Here is a 20276-nt window from a genome sequence, read left to right as displayed (position 1 = left end):
AAATTTTGAACATTAATAGAAAAAAGCTTTAATTGAGGTGAAACAGAACTGGCAGAGGATATTCATTCTAATACATGAGCGTTAAAAGATTGATTTCAGACAACATAAGTAAAGATGTGGTCTTCTTGACATGCTAATGTGAGTGAGGGAAGTGCACCCAGTGTAGCATGCACCTCGTTCACTGTTGAGCAGGGACCATTAGTCCCACCAAAGCAAGCTGCTGACAAAAAGGTTGTCCTCCTGAGCAGTCATGTTGAATTTGAGTTTTGAGGAATGAGCTTCCTTCCAGGCAGTTCCACATGTGCTCCTTTCTCCCATCACTGGGCCCTTTTGTTTTCAGAGGTCTCCTGTTAGTTTCCTAAAATGAGAACAGCTTGTCCTTGATATCTACAATGATTTATTTTTCTAAGCAATTAAATTTAATTTCTTAAAGCTATAGCAGCTCCTTCATTAAAGAGAATGAATCACTGAATAAAAAATGCAAAGGCTGAGAGTATGAAAGGCATGCTCAGGTTCCATTTGATTTCAAGGAAAGGCTGTAGGGCTGGAGGGAAGTAGGGCAGGATCAGTGCCTGAAATTGGGTTGGCTCCACGTGAAGCCCATTACAAAGATGGACCATTCCCCACAGCCGTCTTTAGAAAGCCTGAGCATCCTTTTCCCAAACAAGCAGCAAGCCTGAGGGGTTTGCATTACCAGCTTGTAGAAACAGATGCAAATGCAGGTATCCTGTGGCTTGCACACCTGCTGCTAAATATTTAAATGTGTTTGGAGATCATATAAATTTCTCAGCATTTTGCGAAGAGTTTTATCATTTAGAGCCCTTCTGTAATTTGAAAATCAGAGTTTTAATGCCCTGAAGTTAGTCTCATTTTTTTCCATTGGTAAATATGTCAGTACTATCAGATCTAAACTCAGTATTTTCTTTAATTATAAACATGCATTTCCAGATATAAGACAGAATTATTTTCAGATATTCACTTTTTATGTCATGCATAAAAATAGGGTTCCTAAAGCTGAAATGCTCTTCCGCATTTAGAAAGCTATGAAGGAAAGAAAAGACAAAGTTTTTTCTTTTCTAAACTGCAAATGTTACTATTATTTAATGTGATATCGTTTTCAGTTTAGTGACACCTAACTTTAAAATGCTTCCAGACTCTATTTTTTTTTATAGTACCATCAAGCTAATGAATGAGACCTTGTGTCTAAGACTTTCAGTGTTTCAATATAGCATTATTACAACATAGAATCAGCTAAGTTGGAAAAGACGTCTGAGATCATCAAGTCCAACCTTTACCCCAGGACTACCAAGACTACCACTAAATCATGTCACTAGGGGCCTCATCTACACATTTTCTGAACACTTCCAGGGACACTGATGCCACCACTTCCCTGGCCAGCCTGTTCCAATACCTGCTCACCCTCTCTGTGAAGAAATTTTTCCTAATATCCAATCTAAACCACCCTCTTGTGTGGACTGCTTCCCTACCACTAATGTGTTGAACTCTTCTGAAATGACTAAGTTAAGGTTAGCAAATTAGAAAATGAAATAAAGAATTTTAAAATCCTAGAATCATAGAATTGTTTGGGTTGGAAGGTACCTCAAAGATCTTCTAGTTCCAAACCTCTGCCATGGGCAGGGACACCTTCCATAGACCAGGTTGCTCCAAGCCCCATCCAACCTGGACTTGAACACTGCCAGGGATGGGGCAGCCACAGCTTCTCTGGGCAACCTGTGCCAGTGTCTCTCCACCCTCACAGTAAACAACTTAATCCTTCTATCTAATCTAAATCTATCCTTTTTCACTTTAAAGTAATTCCTCATTGTCCTATCCCTACATGCCCTTTTAAAAAGTTCCACTTCAGCTTTCTATCGCTTTAGGTACTGGAAGGTTGCTCTAAGGCCTCCCATGACCCTTTTCTTCTCCAGGCTGAACAAGCCAGGCTCTCTCAGCCTGTATTCATAGGAGAGGTGCTCCAGCCCCTGATCATCTTTGTGTCTCTCCCCTGGACTCATACGAGCAGGTCCATGTTCCTCTTGTGTTGGGGGTCGCAGAGCTGAATGCAGTACTGCAGGTGGGGTCTCAAGAGACCGGAGTAGAGGGACAGAATCACCTCCTGGGTAAACAGGTCTCCTATTTCCTGACGGAGAGAACCCACATTTTCCCTAGTCTTCTTTTTATCACAGATATATCTACAGAAGCTGTTCTTGTTGCCCTTGACATCTCTGGCCAGATTTACTTGTATCAGGGTTTAGTTTTCCTAACCTGATCCCTGGCTTCTCAGAAAATTTCTCTGTATTCCTCCCTATCCTAGCTTCCACCCTCCATAGGCTTCCTTCTTGTACTGGAGTTTGCCCATGAGCTCCTTGTTCATCCTTGTAGGCCTCCTGGTGTTTTTGCCTGACTTCCTCTTTGTTGGGATGCTTCTGAGCTTGGAGGAGGTGATCGTTGAATATTAATGAGCTTTCTTGGGCCCATCTTCCCTGCAGGGCTTTATCTCATGGTCCTTTACCAAGCAGATGCCTCAAGAGGCCAAAGTCTGCAAGTACTTATACCCCTGAAGTATAGGGTAAAGAGCTTGCTGTGTGCTCAATTCACTGCCCTAAGGATCTTGAACTCCACAATTCCATGGTCACTGCAGCCAAGGCTGCCCTTAAGCTTCATGTTCCCCACCAGCCACTCCTTGTTGGTGAGAAAAAGGCCCAGCACAGCCCCTTTCCTCTTTGGCTCCTCTGTCACTTGGAGAAGGAAGTTATCATCAGTGCATTCCAGGAACCTCCTGGATTCCTTATGCCCTGCTGTCTTGTCACTCCAACACATATTGGGGTGGTTGAAGTCTCTTTTGTGGACCAGGGCTTGTGAATGTGAGGCTGCTCCTATCTGTCTACAGAAGGGCCTCATTTGCTCAGTCTTCCTAGTCAGGCAGCGTGTAGTGGACCTCAATTGTATTGTCACCTGTCCCTGCTGTCTCATGAATCCTGACCTATAAGCTCTCTGTTGGCTTGTCATTCATCCCCAGGTGGAGCTCCATGCGTTCCAGCTGGTCATTCACATAAAAGGCAACACTTCCTCATCTCCTCTGTGTTTCCTTCCTGAAGAGCCTGTATCCTTCGATTTCAACACTTCAGTAATAGCATCCATCCTACCACATCTCCATTATGCCAGTAAGACCATAGCCCTGAAGGGTGTGCACATCTCTTAACTCCTCTTGTTTATTCCCCATGCTACATGTGTTTGTGTAGAGGCATTTAAATTGCACCCTCGATGAAGCTGACTTACTGGCAGGAGTGGTTGGAATTTCTTTGTGCTGGTCGTCAGATGCTCTCCTGCTGACCTTTGATCCCTTTATGGGCTCCTGGCATCTATTGCTGGCACTGGCATCAAACTGAGAGGAGTGGGATGGATTGATGTTCCCTTCCTCTGGCAACTTAGGTTAAAGCCCTCTTCACCAAAATGGGTGCTTTAGACTTCTGTATCCATGTGTAGGTTTTTATGTTCATGATCATGGCTTATAGCAGACACCATGAAACTGATGAAATGATGAATACCAAACATGGACATTGGTAGGATTTTACTATGATTTGCTGTTTTTCTAAGTACCAATGTAGCCTGTTGATGAGAAAATTTTTATGTCACTGCAAGATGCAGTCTCACACAAAGGCACATGATAAATAGCATCTTTGCAGCTTATTTTTCATGCAGAAATTTGCATGCTGCTTCAAAATACTTTGCATATATTTCCATTTATGTATCATTTTTAAAAGTGAGGAAGATGGCAGTATTTACCTATTGCCTCATTTATCATTCCACAAACATCGTTATTTTGGGTAGTTGTCAGGGGAACCACATGAAAGAAAATGAGGAGCAGGACAAAAGATACCAATACTAGCTGAATTTCTTCAGATTTGAAATGCTTCTTTAGACCAGGGTGATACCTGAATTGTTAAAATTATTTAGGAAGTGATGGGAATATTTGATGTTTTCATTAGTGTTTTTGGGTTTTTTTAATAAAATTTAAATGAAACTAACAGCAAAATAAGCTAGTAACAAGTAAAAAACAAAATTCTTCTAGTTACACCAAGTATGATTGACTGATGTGCTTTTCTTTTTTCCTCACTAGGATTACACTTTGACTATGTATTTTCAACAGTACTGGAGAGATAAGAGACTGGCTTACGCTGGTATACCTCTCAACCTCACGCTTGATAACCGAGTGGCAGATCAACTCTGGGTGCCCGACACTTATTTCTTAAATGACAAGAAATCATTTGTGCATGGTGTTACTGTGAAGAATCGAATGATTCGCCTTCACCCGGATGGAACAGTGCTTTACGGCCTCAGGTCTGTACTTCCATGATGAAGATTTTATCATTGTCATTATATATGATTGATAGTTGCTTCCTGGTACAAGGTTATTACAAACATTGGGTAGTGTGTTGTGTAACCTTCCACTGTAAGTCTGAAAGATGATTGTAGAAAATAAATGACACACTGGATGTTTCTTAATTTTGCCAAAAGTGCCTTCAGTCAGGTTTTATCTCTCTATGTAGAGTCACCGTATCTGGAAAGCCCGCTGGCTATAGGAAGCAGAACAGCACACATTAGTTGTAAACCTGAAAATTTTGTCCAAAGTGTAGGTGGTAAGACTGAATGTCAGTGCTTGTGTTGTCTCTTGATGTGCCTGTAGTCTATAAAGAAAAAGACACAGTCAGCGCTGGTTGAATGAATTCAGCCACAGTTAAGACCATGACTGTAGGTACTTCCATTTCCATCACTGGAAGTTTCTTGTATTTTTAAACATTGATAATACCCAAGATTGCTGCACAGAGGTACTGCTGCATAAAGAATCCCTAGTGTAAATATGAATGAGATCTGAAAAGTGATGCAGATGGATTATATGACTAGTATCATTATTTTACCTGCTTTTGTTTTTTATGAGCAGTGGCACTTCTGACCTGACCTGGATCTTGGGCCTTTACCTCTTTTCCTATTGCATATCATCCAATTATAACCTATAATTGGGTGAATCTTTCTAGACAAAATAAAAGTAGCCTCAGTCTATTATGAAACTTAAAAGAAGTTTAGGATGTTCTTGGAATTATTGTCTCTATAATTAACTAAGCTTAGCAAAAGGAGCCTTTCATCTCTCATCCTATTGACCCAGAATGGAACACTACAGATTCACAATTCTTTCCAAAGGTAGTTAAATGACAAAAAAAAGAAAGGAAAAATTTTCATTTCCATTATCTCAACAACCATCCCCACAAGCAGTGTAGCAGTGATGGAGATTAGAACTCTTATGATCATAATAACGTATAGAAGTCTTTCTGTTCCACTCTAAAAGACTTTGAAATCATTCAAGTGAGGATTATCTGCCATAAAACAGTGTATTTAAGTAAGTTATTTTCCTCTTCTTCACGATGTAAATGTCCACAAGCAGACTGCATTTCACTTCATATTATGTGCTTAATAGGGATTTCACCAGTGGTTCATGTGTGGCTCACTTCTATCCTTCCCTTTCTTCTGAAAGCTTGCAACATCCAGGGTCAGATACCCATGGTGTAATGCAGCCAAGTTATTTAGTGAAGGATAACTGCCTAAAATTAAATCTTGGCAAAATATAGGACACTGTGACCAGAAGGAAGTAAATATCTGAGCCTTAACTATGTTGATTTAGACTTTTGCTTTGTGTTGTTCTACTGCTAGCCTGTCTTCTTGTGTTGTGGTTTCAGAGCATCCTGATGGCATTGGCCTCAAGTTGTAGTCTGTAGGCACTGATTCATATTGTGGGCTGAGACAAGAACCTGAGTTTTATGTGCCACAAAACACAGGGTCACTGAGAATAATAGTGGAAATTTTGGAGGGTTACAACTGATTATGGAATATCCATGTTGCAAAGCAGTTGTGAAAGTGATCCTGAGGTCACAGTGTCTCTGTGTTCTCTAAGAGAGTGGGGAAATGGGACAGTAGCTTTTTGAAGTTCAACCCATTTCTGGGGATTTTTTCTGGGGGCCATGGCACTGAGTTTGTTCCACCTTGTTCAGAGCAATTTACAAGCATACAATGGTACAACAGCTTTTTTTTCTCATAGGAGACCAAAAAAGAAATAATGACATAGACTGGGGATCAAAAATAGAGTCTGACTGCTTGTGTGTTTGCCATATATAGATCTCATGTTCTCAGGAAGTACAATGCTAAATGTTAGAAATAAATAGAGTGGAGGAATATATGTATTTTGTCTGAAAGGACTTACGTAGTTATCACTCATAAATACAATGTGATGGATATTTGCAAGATGAAAAGGTTAGTTACAAATGGCCAGACAAGAAAACCACGCTTACTTCTGTTCTTTTTTGGATGAATATATTTCTGTGTCAAGATGAAAAGAGAATCAAATTAGCCATCAAGCCTGTGACGTAGTCACATAACAAGTATTTATATTGCTTAGACTGACTTATATTGTAAACTTTTGAGGGACAGAAAATATCCTTCTGTCAATTGTTTGTGCAGCACCTCCCAGCACATTCCATATGGGGTTCCTGTATAATATAGCAATATAATCAAAGGCAATCAGCCTGGTAATAAAGTAGTAGAGAAGGATTTTAAACAAGTAAAAATATTTCTTTTGTGTATTGCATTTACCCACAGTGTATGTGTATCTCTGTACTACTTTACCATTGTCTGCCTCATAATTGTTTCTCTGTCACTGCTGTGATGGTGAGTTCTTGAAACCTTGCAGTCCTGCTGTGTCAGGCAGCATCCCAGCCCATAAAACAATAAACCTGTTCTTCTTGGGAGTGCACACAAGCCTGAGCAGTTAGCATTTGCTTTCGGTGAGCATTTGTGTAAGTTAAATTTGGTTGCTTGAATGTTCATTCAGGAGGGACCTCTGAGCACTCAGCTTACTTTGAGTAAATGGGGTAAATATGTTTCTATCTATATCTAGCTGTACCTTCTTTTCTAGTGCATATTTATGAAATTAAAACCATACATTATGCTGTAGTCTAAAATTTTACTTGAGCAAGAATGTGTGTTTTCCAGTATTGGAACCCATGACACAGAGCAACTATGGTACGCTAAGAGGCCAAAATAAAGATACATTCCTTAAAAAGTCATAAGGCAATTAGTCAGTTGAATGCAAGTTTGCCAGCTGCATAATTTTTTATAATTCTGTCAAATTAATCAGTTGTAATTGCATATGTGCTCTATGTCTGGCATTTAAAGGTAGTTACACAGCATAATAGTAAAGATCCTGGTACCACACTCCCTCTTGTATCAACTTAGCTCATGTGGATTCTGCTGCACGATCTTAAATGAAACCTTGGTTAAGGGATTAAAGAGAAAGCTTCAAAACAGAGAATACACATGGACAAAGCTTTTAATATTGATAGTTCCAGCTTTTAGAGGTACATTTAAGGCATTTCCTCCTTGTCACCAGAATATTGTTTGTTTAGGAACTGTGTACAAGATCCATCTCTTGTTTATATCAGAAAAAGATCAGCAAGGAATGGACCTAGTCAGTCCCAGAAGATAATTTGTGAAATATATATGAAGCCATTATAAAGAAAATTATGCATAATAAAGTACATATTGATGAAGGTTGTGATTCAGCAAAACACTGAAATACGTTAGTACAGATATGTAAGTTCATTAATACATGTAAAAAAAAAGGTCCAATGTCATATGAAGCTGCTAATAGAACTATTTTGGTTGTGCATTTCCTTTTTTTACACCCCTGATATGCAAGAGCTTGATGGAAAATGCAGATGCATCAATAGTGAAATGTTCTGCAAATTCATCCTTAGTATGCTCAATTGCCTGCATTACAGATAAAGAAGCAAAAATATATTGTTATTTGGGGAGAAAATTTAAAATTCAATACAGTGCTTCATTACAAAATCCTCTTTAAATCTGAAGACTAGAGAAGTATACTCAACTTTGAAACAAAGTGTTTTGCTGAACTAAAGCATTTTGTCAGCATTTCAGTTTTTTTCTAGAGCTGTCACAAACCCAAGGAATCAGTTATTCATACAGCTCTAATCATTTTGACATTTGTAGCAGACTTTTTCGCTTCACATTTTCTGGTATATAGTCATATTTTTTAATCTCAGCAAATGTTTGTGTAAAACTTGCATATGTGGATACGTCCATTGAACCCCAAAGGGACTGGTTGCATAAGGGTAAGTCACAGTGAGTTGTTCATTGCAGTTACTGTAACTGCTGCTTTATTAAGCTGCTGCTCAGTGTAAAACTGTGGACCAGATCCTAAAATATTTTTAAGTTATTCTTCAGAGAGTCCTCACTTTGAAAAATAAATGACAACAGCAAAACCTGGATTACTGGCTGTGCAGTAATTCTGTTTGATGTTTGTATTTCAGAATCACAACCACTGCAGCTTGTATGATGGACTTGAGAAGATACCCATTAGATGAACAGAACTGTACTCTGGAAATAGAAAGCTGTATGTACATAAGGAAATGCATGTAAAACCTGGTTCAGATGTGGGGCAGTTTTCCTTTTATAGAACCGTGTACTATTCATACTGGTTATTTATAAGCAATATGTGAATCATGTAATTATCACCCTTTGGATTTTTTGCTTGCTTGTTTATTTGACTTTTTTTAAAAAATAAAAGGCGTCATCCATTTCTAGATGGATGGATACATCCTAGAAAAATGGATTTAGGACAATGAAGTAACTTATTACTCTAGTCTACTTGGCAGCGGCAGTGACTGGATACATCAACATAAGAGAATGAATGTTCATATTTCAATCAATCAGATTCATTTTCAAGAGAGAAAACACTGTGATACCATTTTCTTTTGGTATGCTTTATTACACACAGATAGATGGTCTTGACAGAGGAACTCCCCTTGGGCGTTCATATCTGCCCCACTTATGATTTGCAGTTGTGTTCCAAACAGAACCATATTCTCTTAAACACCAAGTCTTTTCCTAGGTTTGAAATATTCAGAGGTATACTTGTGCTTCAAGAGTTCCTGCTCCATTTCTGCTGCTGTCTGGGGACTGTAAGCCATATACAGAAAATACTAGTATATATTCTATATTCAGCTACAGTCCTCCACTATGGAAGATAATGGAAATGGTGAGACTCACAGTCTTTAGTGTGAGTGGAAAAGATCTGCCTCAATTATGTTTGTCTTTATTCATTGAACAGTCCACCTTCTTGTGATTATTAGCATAAATATACACTTCGTTTCAGTGCTAAATGTATATGAAAATCATGCAACTTTGCAAGTTATTGGGTAGCATTTTCCGTCTCCTTGTGGCCATTAATCTCTATGTGAATTTTATGAGTGTTACAAAAAAAAAAACAAACAGAAAACAACCCAGAATATATTGCCTCAAATTCTTGAGCAGACTGTAATAGCACAGATCTTCAGGAGAAAATAGAACAAAATACCACACAGGACTCCAGCTGTTCTGATGCTTTTCATTGTCTCAAATGACAAACTGCCTGTACTGTCTTTGAGGCTACCTTTGAGTCTGCTGTTGTTTCTGACTTACTATTCTGCTCTGCCTCCAGACGGCTACACAACTGATGACATAGAGTTCTACTGGAGAGGTGGAGATAATGCAGTCACTGGCGTGGAGAGGATTGAGCTTCCTCAGTTCTCCATTGTGGAATATAGACTGGTGTCAAAAAATGTTGTCTTTGCCACAGGCAAGTATTGTCATTTGCCCATTTACTGTTTGATTTCCTCGTGTATGACAACTACATTTTTATTGATCATAATTAATCATAATAACACATAGTCTGTGTTGTGTGTTTGGCTAAAGAAATTACTTACTTGATTATACCCGGAGGCAAGAGCCCATGAAATATAATTTCTTGTGTATTTCTCTTTTTCTTGTGTGTGTGTGATACTTAACCAGAGACCTAAATATCTATGATCTAAATGCATATGAAGTCATTCACCTCTGAATCGTAAGTTTTCATACAGGGTTACAGGGCATACATAACTGTGTTTTGGCATACTAGGTCAAAAAGCCACTATTTTTAGAAATACCTCCCTGCAGCTTTTCAGTGCATGTTTGTTTTTATTGTTGTATAGTGAATGTAATGTCTTTTGTATCTTGATTTGCACTGATGGGTATATATAGTACTATATACACAGCCAGTGCTTTTGTCATCATTGTAAAGATGCTAAAATTAAATCCCTGGTTTTCCTTCTTGTTTCCTTGAAGTTGTAATAAAAGTTACTGGTAGCTCACAGAATTAGATGTCTTTGGGTGACAAAGCACAGTACTGAATTTTATGTTTAATATTAGACAGCAGCATAGGAAAATATTGTTATGTGTGACAAGCAGCACAGAAAGCTATCAGCAAGTGTGGGGCTACTATTTGGGACCTCCAGATTTTCAGTGCTCTTCAGACCACAGGAGTGTGCTGTTCCACCTGTCTAGGTGCACTAGAACAAATGAAGCACAGCTCTATTATGTTTGTAAGCATCGCTTCACCCACTCTTTGGACACAGCATCTGTTTTGAAGTACACAGAAGCACAAGTTGTATTTCAGAACAAAATGTAAATATTGCTGAGATTGAAATTAATGTGAGGGGGGTTGCCAATTGCTGCTGTGCTTGTTTATCATTGTGAATGGAAGGGTTTTTTTCTACAACAAACCAGATACTCTAATCTTATATCCTTCCTTTCTGCAGCTAGTGTCACATTTGGCAGCCAGAGTTTACCTGCCCCTATGCAAGACTGGACCTGTTTTTGTAGGATGGCTCCTTTGGATAACAATGAGAATACAGAGAACTTAGTTGGGAAGTTTTTATGGCAGTCTTAAACCACCTTTCAGTTCAGTATGAAATATTTCAGTAAAGGCATGATTTAGTAATTTAGAGAGGAGAAAGATTTGCTAATTCAGGAAAAAAAGGAAATCCAAAGAGCTGTAAGATGAATATAAGAGAGAATGAAAACTAGGATTAGACATTATTATGACCAAAGTTTCAGAATCACAACAGTTCTTTCAAAAAAAAAAAAACGAAAACAACAAACAACCTTGTGGAAACAGTATAAGAGTTTCATGCTTCAGGGTTTAAGACAGTTTGACATTCAGGAGTAGGATGACACAGTCACAGGAAACAGATTACTCCATGTTTCTTGTACCATTTTCTGAAGCGTGTAATTTTTGTCACTGATGAAGACACAATACTGAATTTACTATTGTTTTGGTTCAGGACATTGTGAAAATGCTTGATTAATTATGAAGTTTTGTGACAAGTATTTCCATGCAGGGGAAACATCATTCCTTTTATTTTTTTTCCAAAAATCACATATTTGATTTCAAATCTGAAGCATGCTAGTGAATCTGGTTGATAAAGTCAACACAATCTCTTCAGATTTCATCTCAAGACCCTGCTTTATTATGGTCCTAGTAATTAGGGCCATTTTCTTCATTTCTGTAGAAAATAAGTCAGGCATGCTTTCTTTTTTATTTGGCTATGAGGTTATTGAATTCTTAAGGGAAGATATTAGTTCTTTGAGCACAACATCTCCGTGAACATTTCAGAGATTTCAGTACTAGTGTGCTTTGACTGTATAAAACTGAAAGAAGACTTCAGAGTCATGCCATAAACAGCCTTCGGAGTAGTTATTTCTCCTATCCTCTATGAGGATCAGTGCTGTATAATCTTGTGTAACTTATGCAAATGGGAAAATCTGTTCCCATAGTTACTACAGAGAAGCAACAGTAAGCATGGGAAAAACCCCATAGATAATGGCAGAAAGCTGTGCAGGGCTGCAAGAATACTGGAGGAAATGCATGCATGTTGAAACATAGCATTGGAGTTAAAAATTATCTTGCCAAATTGAGTCAAAATAGGTCTGTAAAGAAAATATAAAAATCAGTATGGACAAGTGCAAAATACATACAACTAATTATTCCTATCCATATTCAGGACAGGGAATACCAGGTTAGACCAGGCGTCTGTGTGTAGAAATCTAGGGCTGCTGTTGATCTCAGGCTGAATATGAGCCAATGTTCAAACATCTTCTGGGGAACAAGCAAAACAAAATTCATCCTATAAGGAATCTTACTTGCACTGCTAAGGCCTGAGCTGAATATCTGTGATCATGGGTACCGCTCTTCAAAACAGTTGTGGAGCAATAGAAGAGGGTCCAGGGAAAATCAGTAAGTAGGAGTTGAAGTCTAGAAAATGGAGTACCTGATATTACTGGAGAAACAGGTATGGTCATGTACGTTTAAAAAAAGAGAATACTTGGTGGTAATTAAATTCTTCAAATGTCTAGAATGTATGTGCAAGACACGGGCTTTAGCCTGTTCTCTTTATTCATGATGGAAAGAAGAGACAGTAGAAGTGAAATTTCTATGAAGAAGGAAAATTCTGCTTTGACTGTCTTTTTAACACAGCTGAAGTCCATACAGGCTGCCGTAAGACATCTGAAATGGCAATGGATGCCTGTGTGTCAATAACTAAATTAAGCCCACAGTCAAATAATATCAAATCAGTGCTGTCAATGGAGCCTAAAGAACAGTTCAGCTCTCAAATACCTGTATTCTGTCAATTGAATAGCTCTTAGGAAACTATTCAGTTGTCTAAACATAGGTATCTGGTGCCTCTTGATATGCTATAGAACATCCTGCTTAGCAATTAGGCTGGTGTTCCAGAGCCTTAGAATCATAGAATCATAGAATGTTTAGTGTTGGAAAGAACCTTAAGATCTACTTCCAACCCCATTGCCATGTGCAGAAATGCCTCACACTAGACCATGTTGCCCAAGGCTCTGTCCAACCTGGCCTTAAACACTGCCAGGGATGGAGCTTTTATCACTTCTTTGGGAGACCTGTTCCAGTGTCTCACCACCCTCACAGTAAAAAACTTCTTCCTTAAACCCAATCTGAACTTGTCCTGTTTAAGTTTGAACCTGTTACCCCTTGTCCTATTGCTACAGTCCCTAATGAAGAGTTCCTCCCCAGCAGCCAGGGATACAGCTGGCTTTCTAGGCTTCAAGCAAACACTGCCAGCTGTTTGTTTGCCAGCTTCAACCAACACCTCCAAGTCCTTCTCCACAGGGCTGCTCTGAATTTCTTCTCTGCCAAACCTGTAGTGGTGTCTGGGATTGCCCTGACCCAGGTGTAGGAGCTTGCACTTGGCATAGTTGAACTTCCTGAGGCTGGCATTGGCCCACCTCACAAGCGTGTCAAGGTACCTCTGGATAGCATCCTTTCCCTCCAGCATATCAGATGAACCACGTAATTTAGAGTCATCGGCAAACTTGCTGAGAGTGCACTCAATCCTACTGTCCATGTCACCGACAAAGATGTTGAATAGGATTGATCCCAACACCAACCCCTGAGGGACACCACTCATTACTGGTCTCCAGCTGGACACTGAGCTGTTGACTGCAACTCTACATGTGGCCATCCAGCCAATCCATTAAATTGATGTCTGCAACATCAAAACTGATTGTTCCAGCTGGGAGAAACAGCAAGATGTCAAGTGCCTTCAGCTGAATAGTAATTGCCCTCAGTGCTTTTTCTTGTTGACAAAAATCCTAGAAATACTGAGGAAGCTAGATTCCTGGTGCACCTCCCTCAGTTTTCCCATGCAAAGAATGCCTTGTCCTTTCCAAAATACTGGGTGCCAAACCTCCGCACATCATGCAGGCTATTGCCCTGGGACATGCCCAGGATTTCTTTGAATGTGTCTCAAGATTTTTATCATCTTCCATCCATCAAATTGATGAGTGGTCCGTCCATCAAACTGATGTCTCTCCAGTTTACAGACAAGGATGTCATGCAGGAGAGTGTCAAATACTTTGCACGAGTCCAGGTAGATAATATCAAGTGCTTTGCTCCTATTCATCAGTTCTGTAGCCCCATCATAGAATGACACCAAATTGCTCAGCCATGATCTGAGCTTGGCGAAGCCATGCTGGCTGTCACCAAGCACTTTGTTGTGTTTTATGTGCTTTAGCATGGTTTCCAGGAGAATCTGCTCCAAGATTTTGCCAGGCACAGAGGTGAGACTGCCTGGTCCATAGTTCACCAGGTCTTCCATTCTTCCCTTCTTAAACACAGGGGTTATGTTTCCCTTTTTCCAGTCATCCAGAACTTTGCCTGACTGCCATGATTTTTCAAATATGATGGACAGTGGCTTAGCAAATTCATCCACCAGCTCCCTCAGGACCTGCAGATGGATTTCATCAGGTTCCATGGTAGTTTCTTGTGTCCTATGTGACAATACAGTGCTTCAGTATTAACTACTTAACTGGTATTAAGTTCTACTCTTCAATAGCCTAATGCATCTCAAATAGCATTAGACACTTCTAATTTGATTGCCTGTATAGGTAATTAAATCACGCCCTTAGAATCAGCTGCCTCTAAGTCTAGCTCTCCTGATCTCTAGACACCAAGAGCTTATGTGCCATCCATATGTAAATATCTACATGGAAACCCCTGAAATTTAGAGCCTAGACCTGTGAGCTGAATCCACCGCCTAAATGTTGGTTATCCACAAATGCAAAGAAACTGAACAGGAATAGGGATGTGTAAAACACCACCTAAAAGCTTCAAGATGCGTAGCAGTCAGAGCCAGACTAGCAACCTGTTGGTAAGAGAAGGATAGTCCTAAAAGATTTGAAAATTAATTATTTGCTGTATTCTGAAAGATCAATCTGTAAAGTACATTTCCAATTAGTGGAAGAACCTTCCCAAAAGAACAGATTAAAGTAAGAATTCTGTAACTGACCAACTCTGTTATCTTGGTTCTTGAACAAAATAACAAGAGACTAATTTAGCCTTGGAGCTATATACTTCAGCTTGCCAGCTTTTGATGAAAATGAAAGAGAAACAAGTAATTACTTTTTACCAAGTGCCCAAATATATGAAAGAGGAATATTTTCAGCTCAGTTATTGATTATTTTCTTTTTCATGCCTGAATTCTCAACGCTGTTTTTCGATTTAAATACTTCAGGCTAAATTCTATTGTTCCTGTACTATTTAAATTAGCCCATGGACATAAATATGTTACATGAGATGGGAGAAAGGGTAACAAATCTGGTCCTTGAACAGCAACACTGTTCTTTATGAAAAAAAAAAAAAAATTGATGGAAAATTAACAACTAGAATTTCCTGGTAACTAATCTCTAAATGTACTGAGCCTTAATTGACAAATCATTATCCAAGAATAATCAGGAAAGTAACAGTGTAATTGTTGAGCTCACCAAGAAATCCATTTTTATTAAATATATTACACAAGATGGTTTCTTCTTCGATCAGAAAAGATCTGGGCTTACATGCAGATTGTTCCATGCAGGTTAGGACCCATCCTTTTCACTGAGTTTTAGCCATGCAAAGGGAAAACAAGGCAAAAAAAGGAATGTTCCTTCTTTTAATTCTTTGTTTTCCACAGATTCCCGTGGTCTGTTTGCTGAAGGTGAGATATTACAGCAGAGATAGCAGGCTGGAGGTAGGGCCAATAGATCATCTGTGAAGACATAAAACCCATACAGCTGAAAGTAATAAAAACTTCTGTAGTCTCATGGAGAGCTACCTAAAGGAGAAATCTGGCTGCATAGTATGAAAACACAAGGCTACCAGTTCATGTTTCAGTTTCAACCTGAACTATATGAACACTGAATTATTCTGAAATTCCAGAGATCCAGACCTCCCAACAAAATTTGAGCTTGGAAAATCACCATGAAACAGGATGACATTCTGTTTACCATTATAAAACTGAACAATGTGTCAACTAAGTATCTGTAATGCCAGTAAAAGCTTTTGTTAGATTGCCCAGGAGCCACAGACCCTCAAAACCTACGCTGAGACTTGCAGGGCTGGTATTCATCTTGTTCTGGTTTAAGATGAATATAATTTCAGTGTCTGCATATGAACTAGGTGTCTTAGTTGTTGGGAATCTAGTCAATAGAGTTGGTGGAGTCGGGAGACAAATTCAGTTGACCCATAGGAATCTATTTTAGGAGGAGATGGATAATTGTCTAAGTTTCATTTACTAGATTGACTAGATTAACTGACTTTCCTGGAAATGTAATGAGAGCTTAGATACCTCGCTCATTTATATGCAGTTCAGGTGAGCCGCTTAATCAGCTGCTACTTGAGATGGCATAGGGCAGCCTTCTTAGTTTCTAGCTGCTAATCAAAAAGGTGCAGGAGCCACATCATATCCACCAGCTACATGATCGTGTCTGAGATGTTGTAGGGGATATCAAAAGAAATAGTGCACCTTCAGATTCACAATTGAATCTCTCTGTTTCAGTTCAGGTCCAGCTCTAGAGCAGTCAGACAGCACTGACAGTCCTGGCCCCATGTATGGTTCTTAGGGTTCTGTCTTCTTGCTTCAGGACAAAGAACCTGGTGCTTGAAGCAACTTTATGCTGACATCCTTGGCTTTGAGACACTGTCTGGGGAGTCCACCTTTAAGTCCAGATTCCACTAATTTCAATAACTATCTTGTCTCATTAGATAGAGATAATGGGTGATGCTCACAGGTGAATCATCCAGGATAAATATCTAAAGTTTGCTCTGTCATAGTATTTCTCAGTTAAGGATTTCAGTACTGAACATGACTGACATACATGACACACTATGTCTCTCCACTGTTGACACATTATCATCTCCTCCATCCACACAATTTTCCCTGCTTTTTCAATAGCACCAAGTCCCCTCTTCTTTCTCTGAGGTTCCCCAGTGTGTCCAGGGTCCTCAGCACTGGAGTGGCCCAAGAAGAGGCTTTGATTCAGTGATTCAATTCCGCTGAACCTTATTGAGTGAATCCTTTAGGGTATTTATCAAAGAATCAGTATTTTATGGGAGATTTTCCAGTCATCACCTCTATCAGTGATATTCCAGCCACCCAGACCTGGACAGGACTTTTGGAAAGGAACTGCTCTGTAGAGAATTCTTTGAGTGGGTGCTGTATTATATGAAATAATTTTCCTCAATAGAGCTTTATAAAAATTTATACTCCCTAATTTATACTATGCACTACTCTTACTGTAGAAAGGTGATCAGGTCTGCTATGTTTTTAATGTGTTTCATGATGGCAGGGTGTGTTTCTGTTTTATTTACATAGTCTGCAGACACAAGGGCTCAGAAGCCATTTCATAAGAAGCTCCATGGAAAAGTTAAGCTTTCCTAACAAAAAACAAGGCATAGTTTAAAAGAGAGAATTGGTCTTTTGAAATGAAGCATTGTTCATTGGAAAACAAAGATGCTAAGCAAACTAAAGCTTAAATGTTTCTTTGCTAAAAATTATACTTACTGCTTCAGACAGCAGAAAACCCGGGTCTGATTTTCATGATAAAATAAATCAGTATGATTCCACCAAGATTCATCTTTTAGTGAAACTAGAAGGCATTTCATCCTGGAAAAAAAAATTACTACTGATTGAAGTAATCACAGCAAACAAATATAGCTACCAGATATTTCTTCTTCTAATGGTAGTTCTTCTGAGATTTTTTGATAAAACAATTAAGGATAGTTGCATACAGCTTGATACTGCCTGGATGCTTCTGATTCCTGGAAATGGTGTAGAATTTTTTCTGTCATATGACTCAAAGTATACCGAACTATCAAGAATGTGATGAAGAGAAATCTGCAGTTTTCTATTCCTTCTTTCACTTTCTGTCTCAGGAAATCCATCATTCTTGTGTATATGGGCAAATGTAATTTCTAATGCTTATATGCAAACATATAAACATAATTTAAGGGAAGATTTTAATGTTTTTACATGTAATCTCTCATATTTTGCACGTATTTGCATTAGAATGGGTGAGATGTAGTCTAATATATATATACGCGCGTCCTCAATATGTGCAGAAATGTTTTTTAGGATGTTGATTTAACTAGAGCTTTTAGATGAGCTATTAAAAGTATCATATGTAAGACTAGTAAAGCAAACACTGAAATCATAGAGCTAATGTTGTGAGAATGACTACATTTTTCCTGTACAGCTGTACTCAGACTTAATCCTCTTTGGTGAAAAAAGGCACAATTTTTTTTAAACTGTTTGAGATTTCTAAATATATAAAATACATTCAGTTAAGATTAACACTGATTTTGAAACACACCAATTTGAAGTTAAATGTTTTTTTTAAAACACTAAAATTGAAGTTCTTAATTTTTTTCATTATTTATGTGTTCCAGTTGTAACGATTCATGAATCTGTATGTATACTGTATGCATGTATACACACATATAAAATAATCCTTTTTTGCTTAAATATTTTTGGAAGAAATATTCTGTCCTGTTCTAATTGAGTTAGAGGATCTGGTCTGTCTGTTAGAGGCATTTCTTTACCGGGATTCATTGCAATTTGTTTTTGACACCACAGGTAGAATGTTTCTCATAGTTCAAATGTAATTAAGAAGTACCATCTCATGAACAGCTCTTCCCTGTAAATAAATAACTGTGCACATTATTAACCTCAGTATAAATACTATACATAAAACTGAATATTTGAATAATCATTTTACTTGGAGACCTAAGCATCTGGTTTTAAAAACTAACTGGTGCTCACCCATCTGTTTAATAATCTAGAATAATTTACCATTTTTCTCTCTTTGCTTCTCAAATACAAATTGTTTGCATGTTATCATATTCACTGCACAGTTTCCTATAATACCAACCAGTAATCTAGCGAAGGCATTTTCCCTACTGTTGTGCAGATGTCATATTACCCCATAAAACGTGTGTGCTTTAGTTTCAACAGAAACTGAAGACAAATATCTGCAAGTGTCTTCTCTTCAGTATAAATAACATTGTTTTCCCCTCCCTTTCCTCAGGTGCCTACCCAAGACTCTCACTGAGCTTCAGGTTGAAGAGAAATATTGGATACTTTATTCTTCAAACCTACATGCCCTCCATACTGATTACCATTTTATCATGGGTGTCATTCTGGATCAATTATGATGCATCAGCAGCAAGAGTTGCCCTTGGTATGTGCTAAGAATGAATAGAGCATTAAAATTTCAGACTGAATGTAGCCTTTGGAGGTCATTAAAAGACTTCAATGTGATGTCAGCATTTTGATAATCCTAAATTTCCATCAAAATCATATCACTCAGTATTGCCTCAAAGGTGATAAGGTTTCCCCTTCATGTAAGAATGTAGCTACCACTAAATCTCAACATGAGCCGCTCATACAGATCTTAGCCCTTGTTCTTATCAAAGTTAATGTTGTCAGTAGCTTCAGAAAGGAGACCAGCTTCAGAATCATACTCCAAGTTCTTGAGTGTGGGCTTTTAATCCAGTTTACTGTGGGAAGATAAGTATAGCTCCAGGCCTCCTCCTGAGGTTCTGGGACTTTAACTGACAGTGGCAGGAACAGGTCTCAAGAACCATGTACTAGTTCAGAGCACAGGGGCACATCAGCTACAGGCCATTACATCCTGCTTAACCCTCAAAATGCACAGTGTTCTAAGTGCATTTTAAGTGCAGTTTAAAGTGTTGTTTAACTCACAGCAGAAAATATTAGATTTGGCACATGTTGGTGATCCCTGTCCAAGACCTATTGAGATCAAAATATCCTTTAGATAACAGAAGGTGGCTTCAGAATGGTGCAGTGCAGTAGATACCCTGGAGGGAAGGAATGCCATCCAGGAGGACCTTGACAGGCTCAAGAGGTGGGCCTGTGAGAACCTCATGAAATTCAGTAAGGCCAGCTGCAAGGTCCTGCAGCTGGGTGGGGCAATCCCAAGCACAAATACACTCTGGGTAGGGAATGGATTGAGAGCAGCCCTGAGGAAAAAGTTTTTGGGGTGTTGGATGGGGCTTTGAGCAACCTGGTCTAATGGAAAGTGTACTTGCCCATGGCAGGTGGGTTCGAAGTAGGTGATCTTTAAGATTCCTTCCAACCCAAAACATTCTATGATTCTATGAAAATATTTCACAGGAAATACTTCATCTATTACAGAATCATAGCCACAGATAGTTATGGACAAGGAAGATGAAATGGAGCCATAAATCCTTATGGCTACGGCTGCCTATCGTCTCATCCTGAATCCTGACTTCAACTCTGTGCTTCCCAATAGCAGATACCTTCCTACCCTAAACCTGTCTCTAAGACTATTCTGTATAACTTCCTGCTGTAATCTCTTCCCTTCTTAAAGCACGAACATATTCCCTAGTTCTCTTATTTTTATGATATGTACTACAGCAAACCGGGACTGCAACCCATGTCCATATGATTCCCTACCTCTGTACCCTGTACCTCCCAAGGTTCCACATACTAAAGAAGGCTGGTCAGCCACAGCTATACATTTGT

At 38.9% G+C, this 20276-nt stretch overlaps 1 protein-coding gene across 1 annotated transcript in view; it reads left to right on the top strand.

Annotated features, from left to right (window-relative positions):
• Positions 1–20276, top strand: part of GABRB3 (gamma-aminobutyric acid type A receptor subunit beta3) — a 113850-nt gene that overhangs the window by 79107 nt on the left and 14467 nt on the right. Inside the window, exons 4-7 of the mRNA XM_062628601.1 lie at positions 4121–4341; positions 8379–8461; positions 9548–9685; positions 18796–18948. Of these exons, the coding sequence (XP_062484585.1) occupies positions 4121–4341; positions 8379–8461; positions 9548–9685; positions 18796–18948 (595 nt within the window). The remainder of the gene's footprint in view (positions 1–4120; positions 4342–8378; positions 8462–9547; positions 9686–18795; positions 18949–20276) is intronic.

Source organism: Pezoporus occidentalis, unplaced genomic scaffold (genome assembly GCF_034315485.1).
Source record: "Pezoporus occidentalis ecotype Australia unplaced genomic scaffold, CSIRO_AGI_Poc_V1 ctg32, whole genome shotgun sequence".
Classification (NCBI taxonomy): Eukaryota; Metazoa; Chordata; class Aves; order Psittaciformes; family Psittacidae; genus Pezoporus; species Pezoporus occidentalis.
Note: the sequence above shows the minus strand (reverse complement) of the source record. Positions and strands in the feature narration are given on the sequence as shown.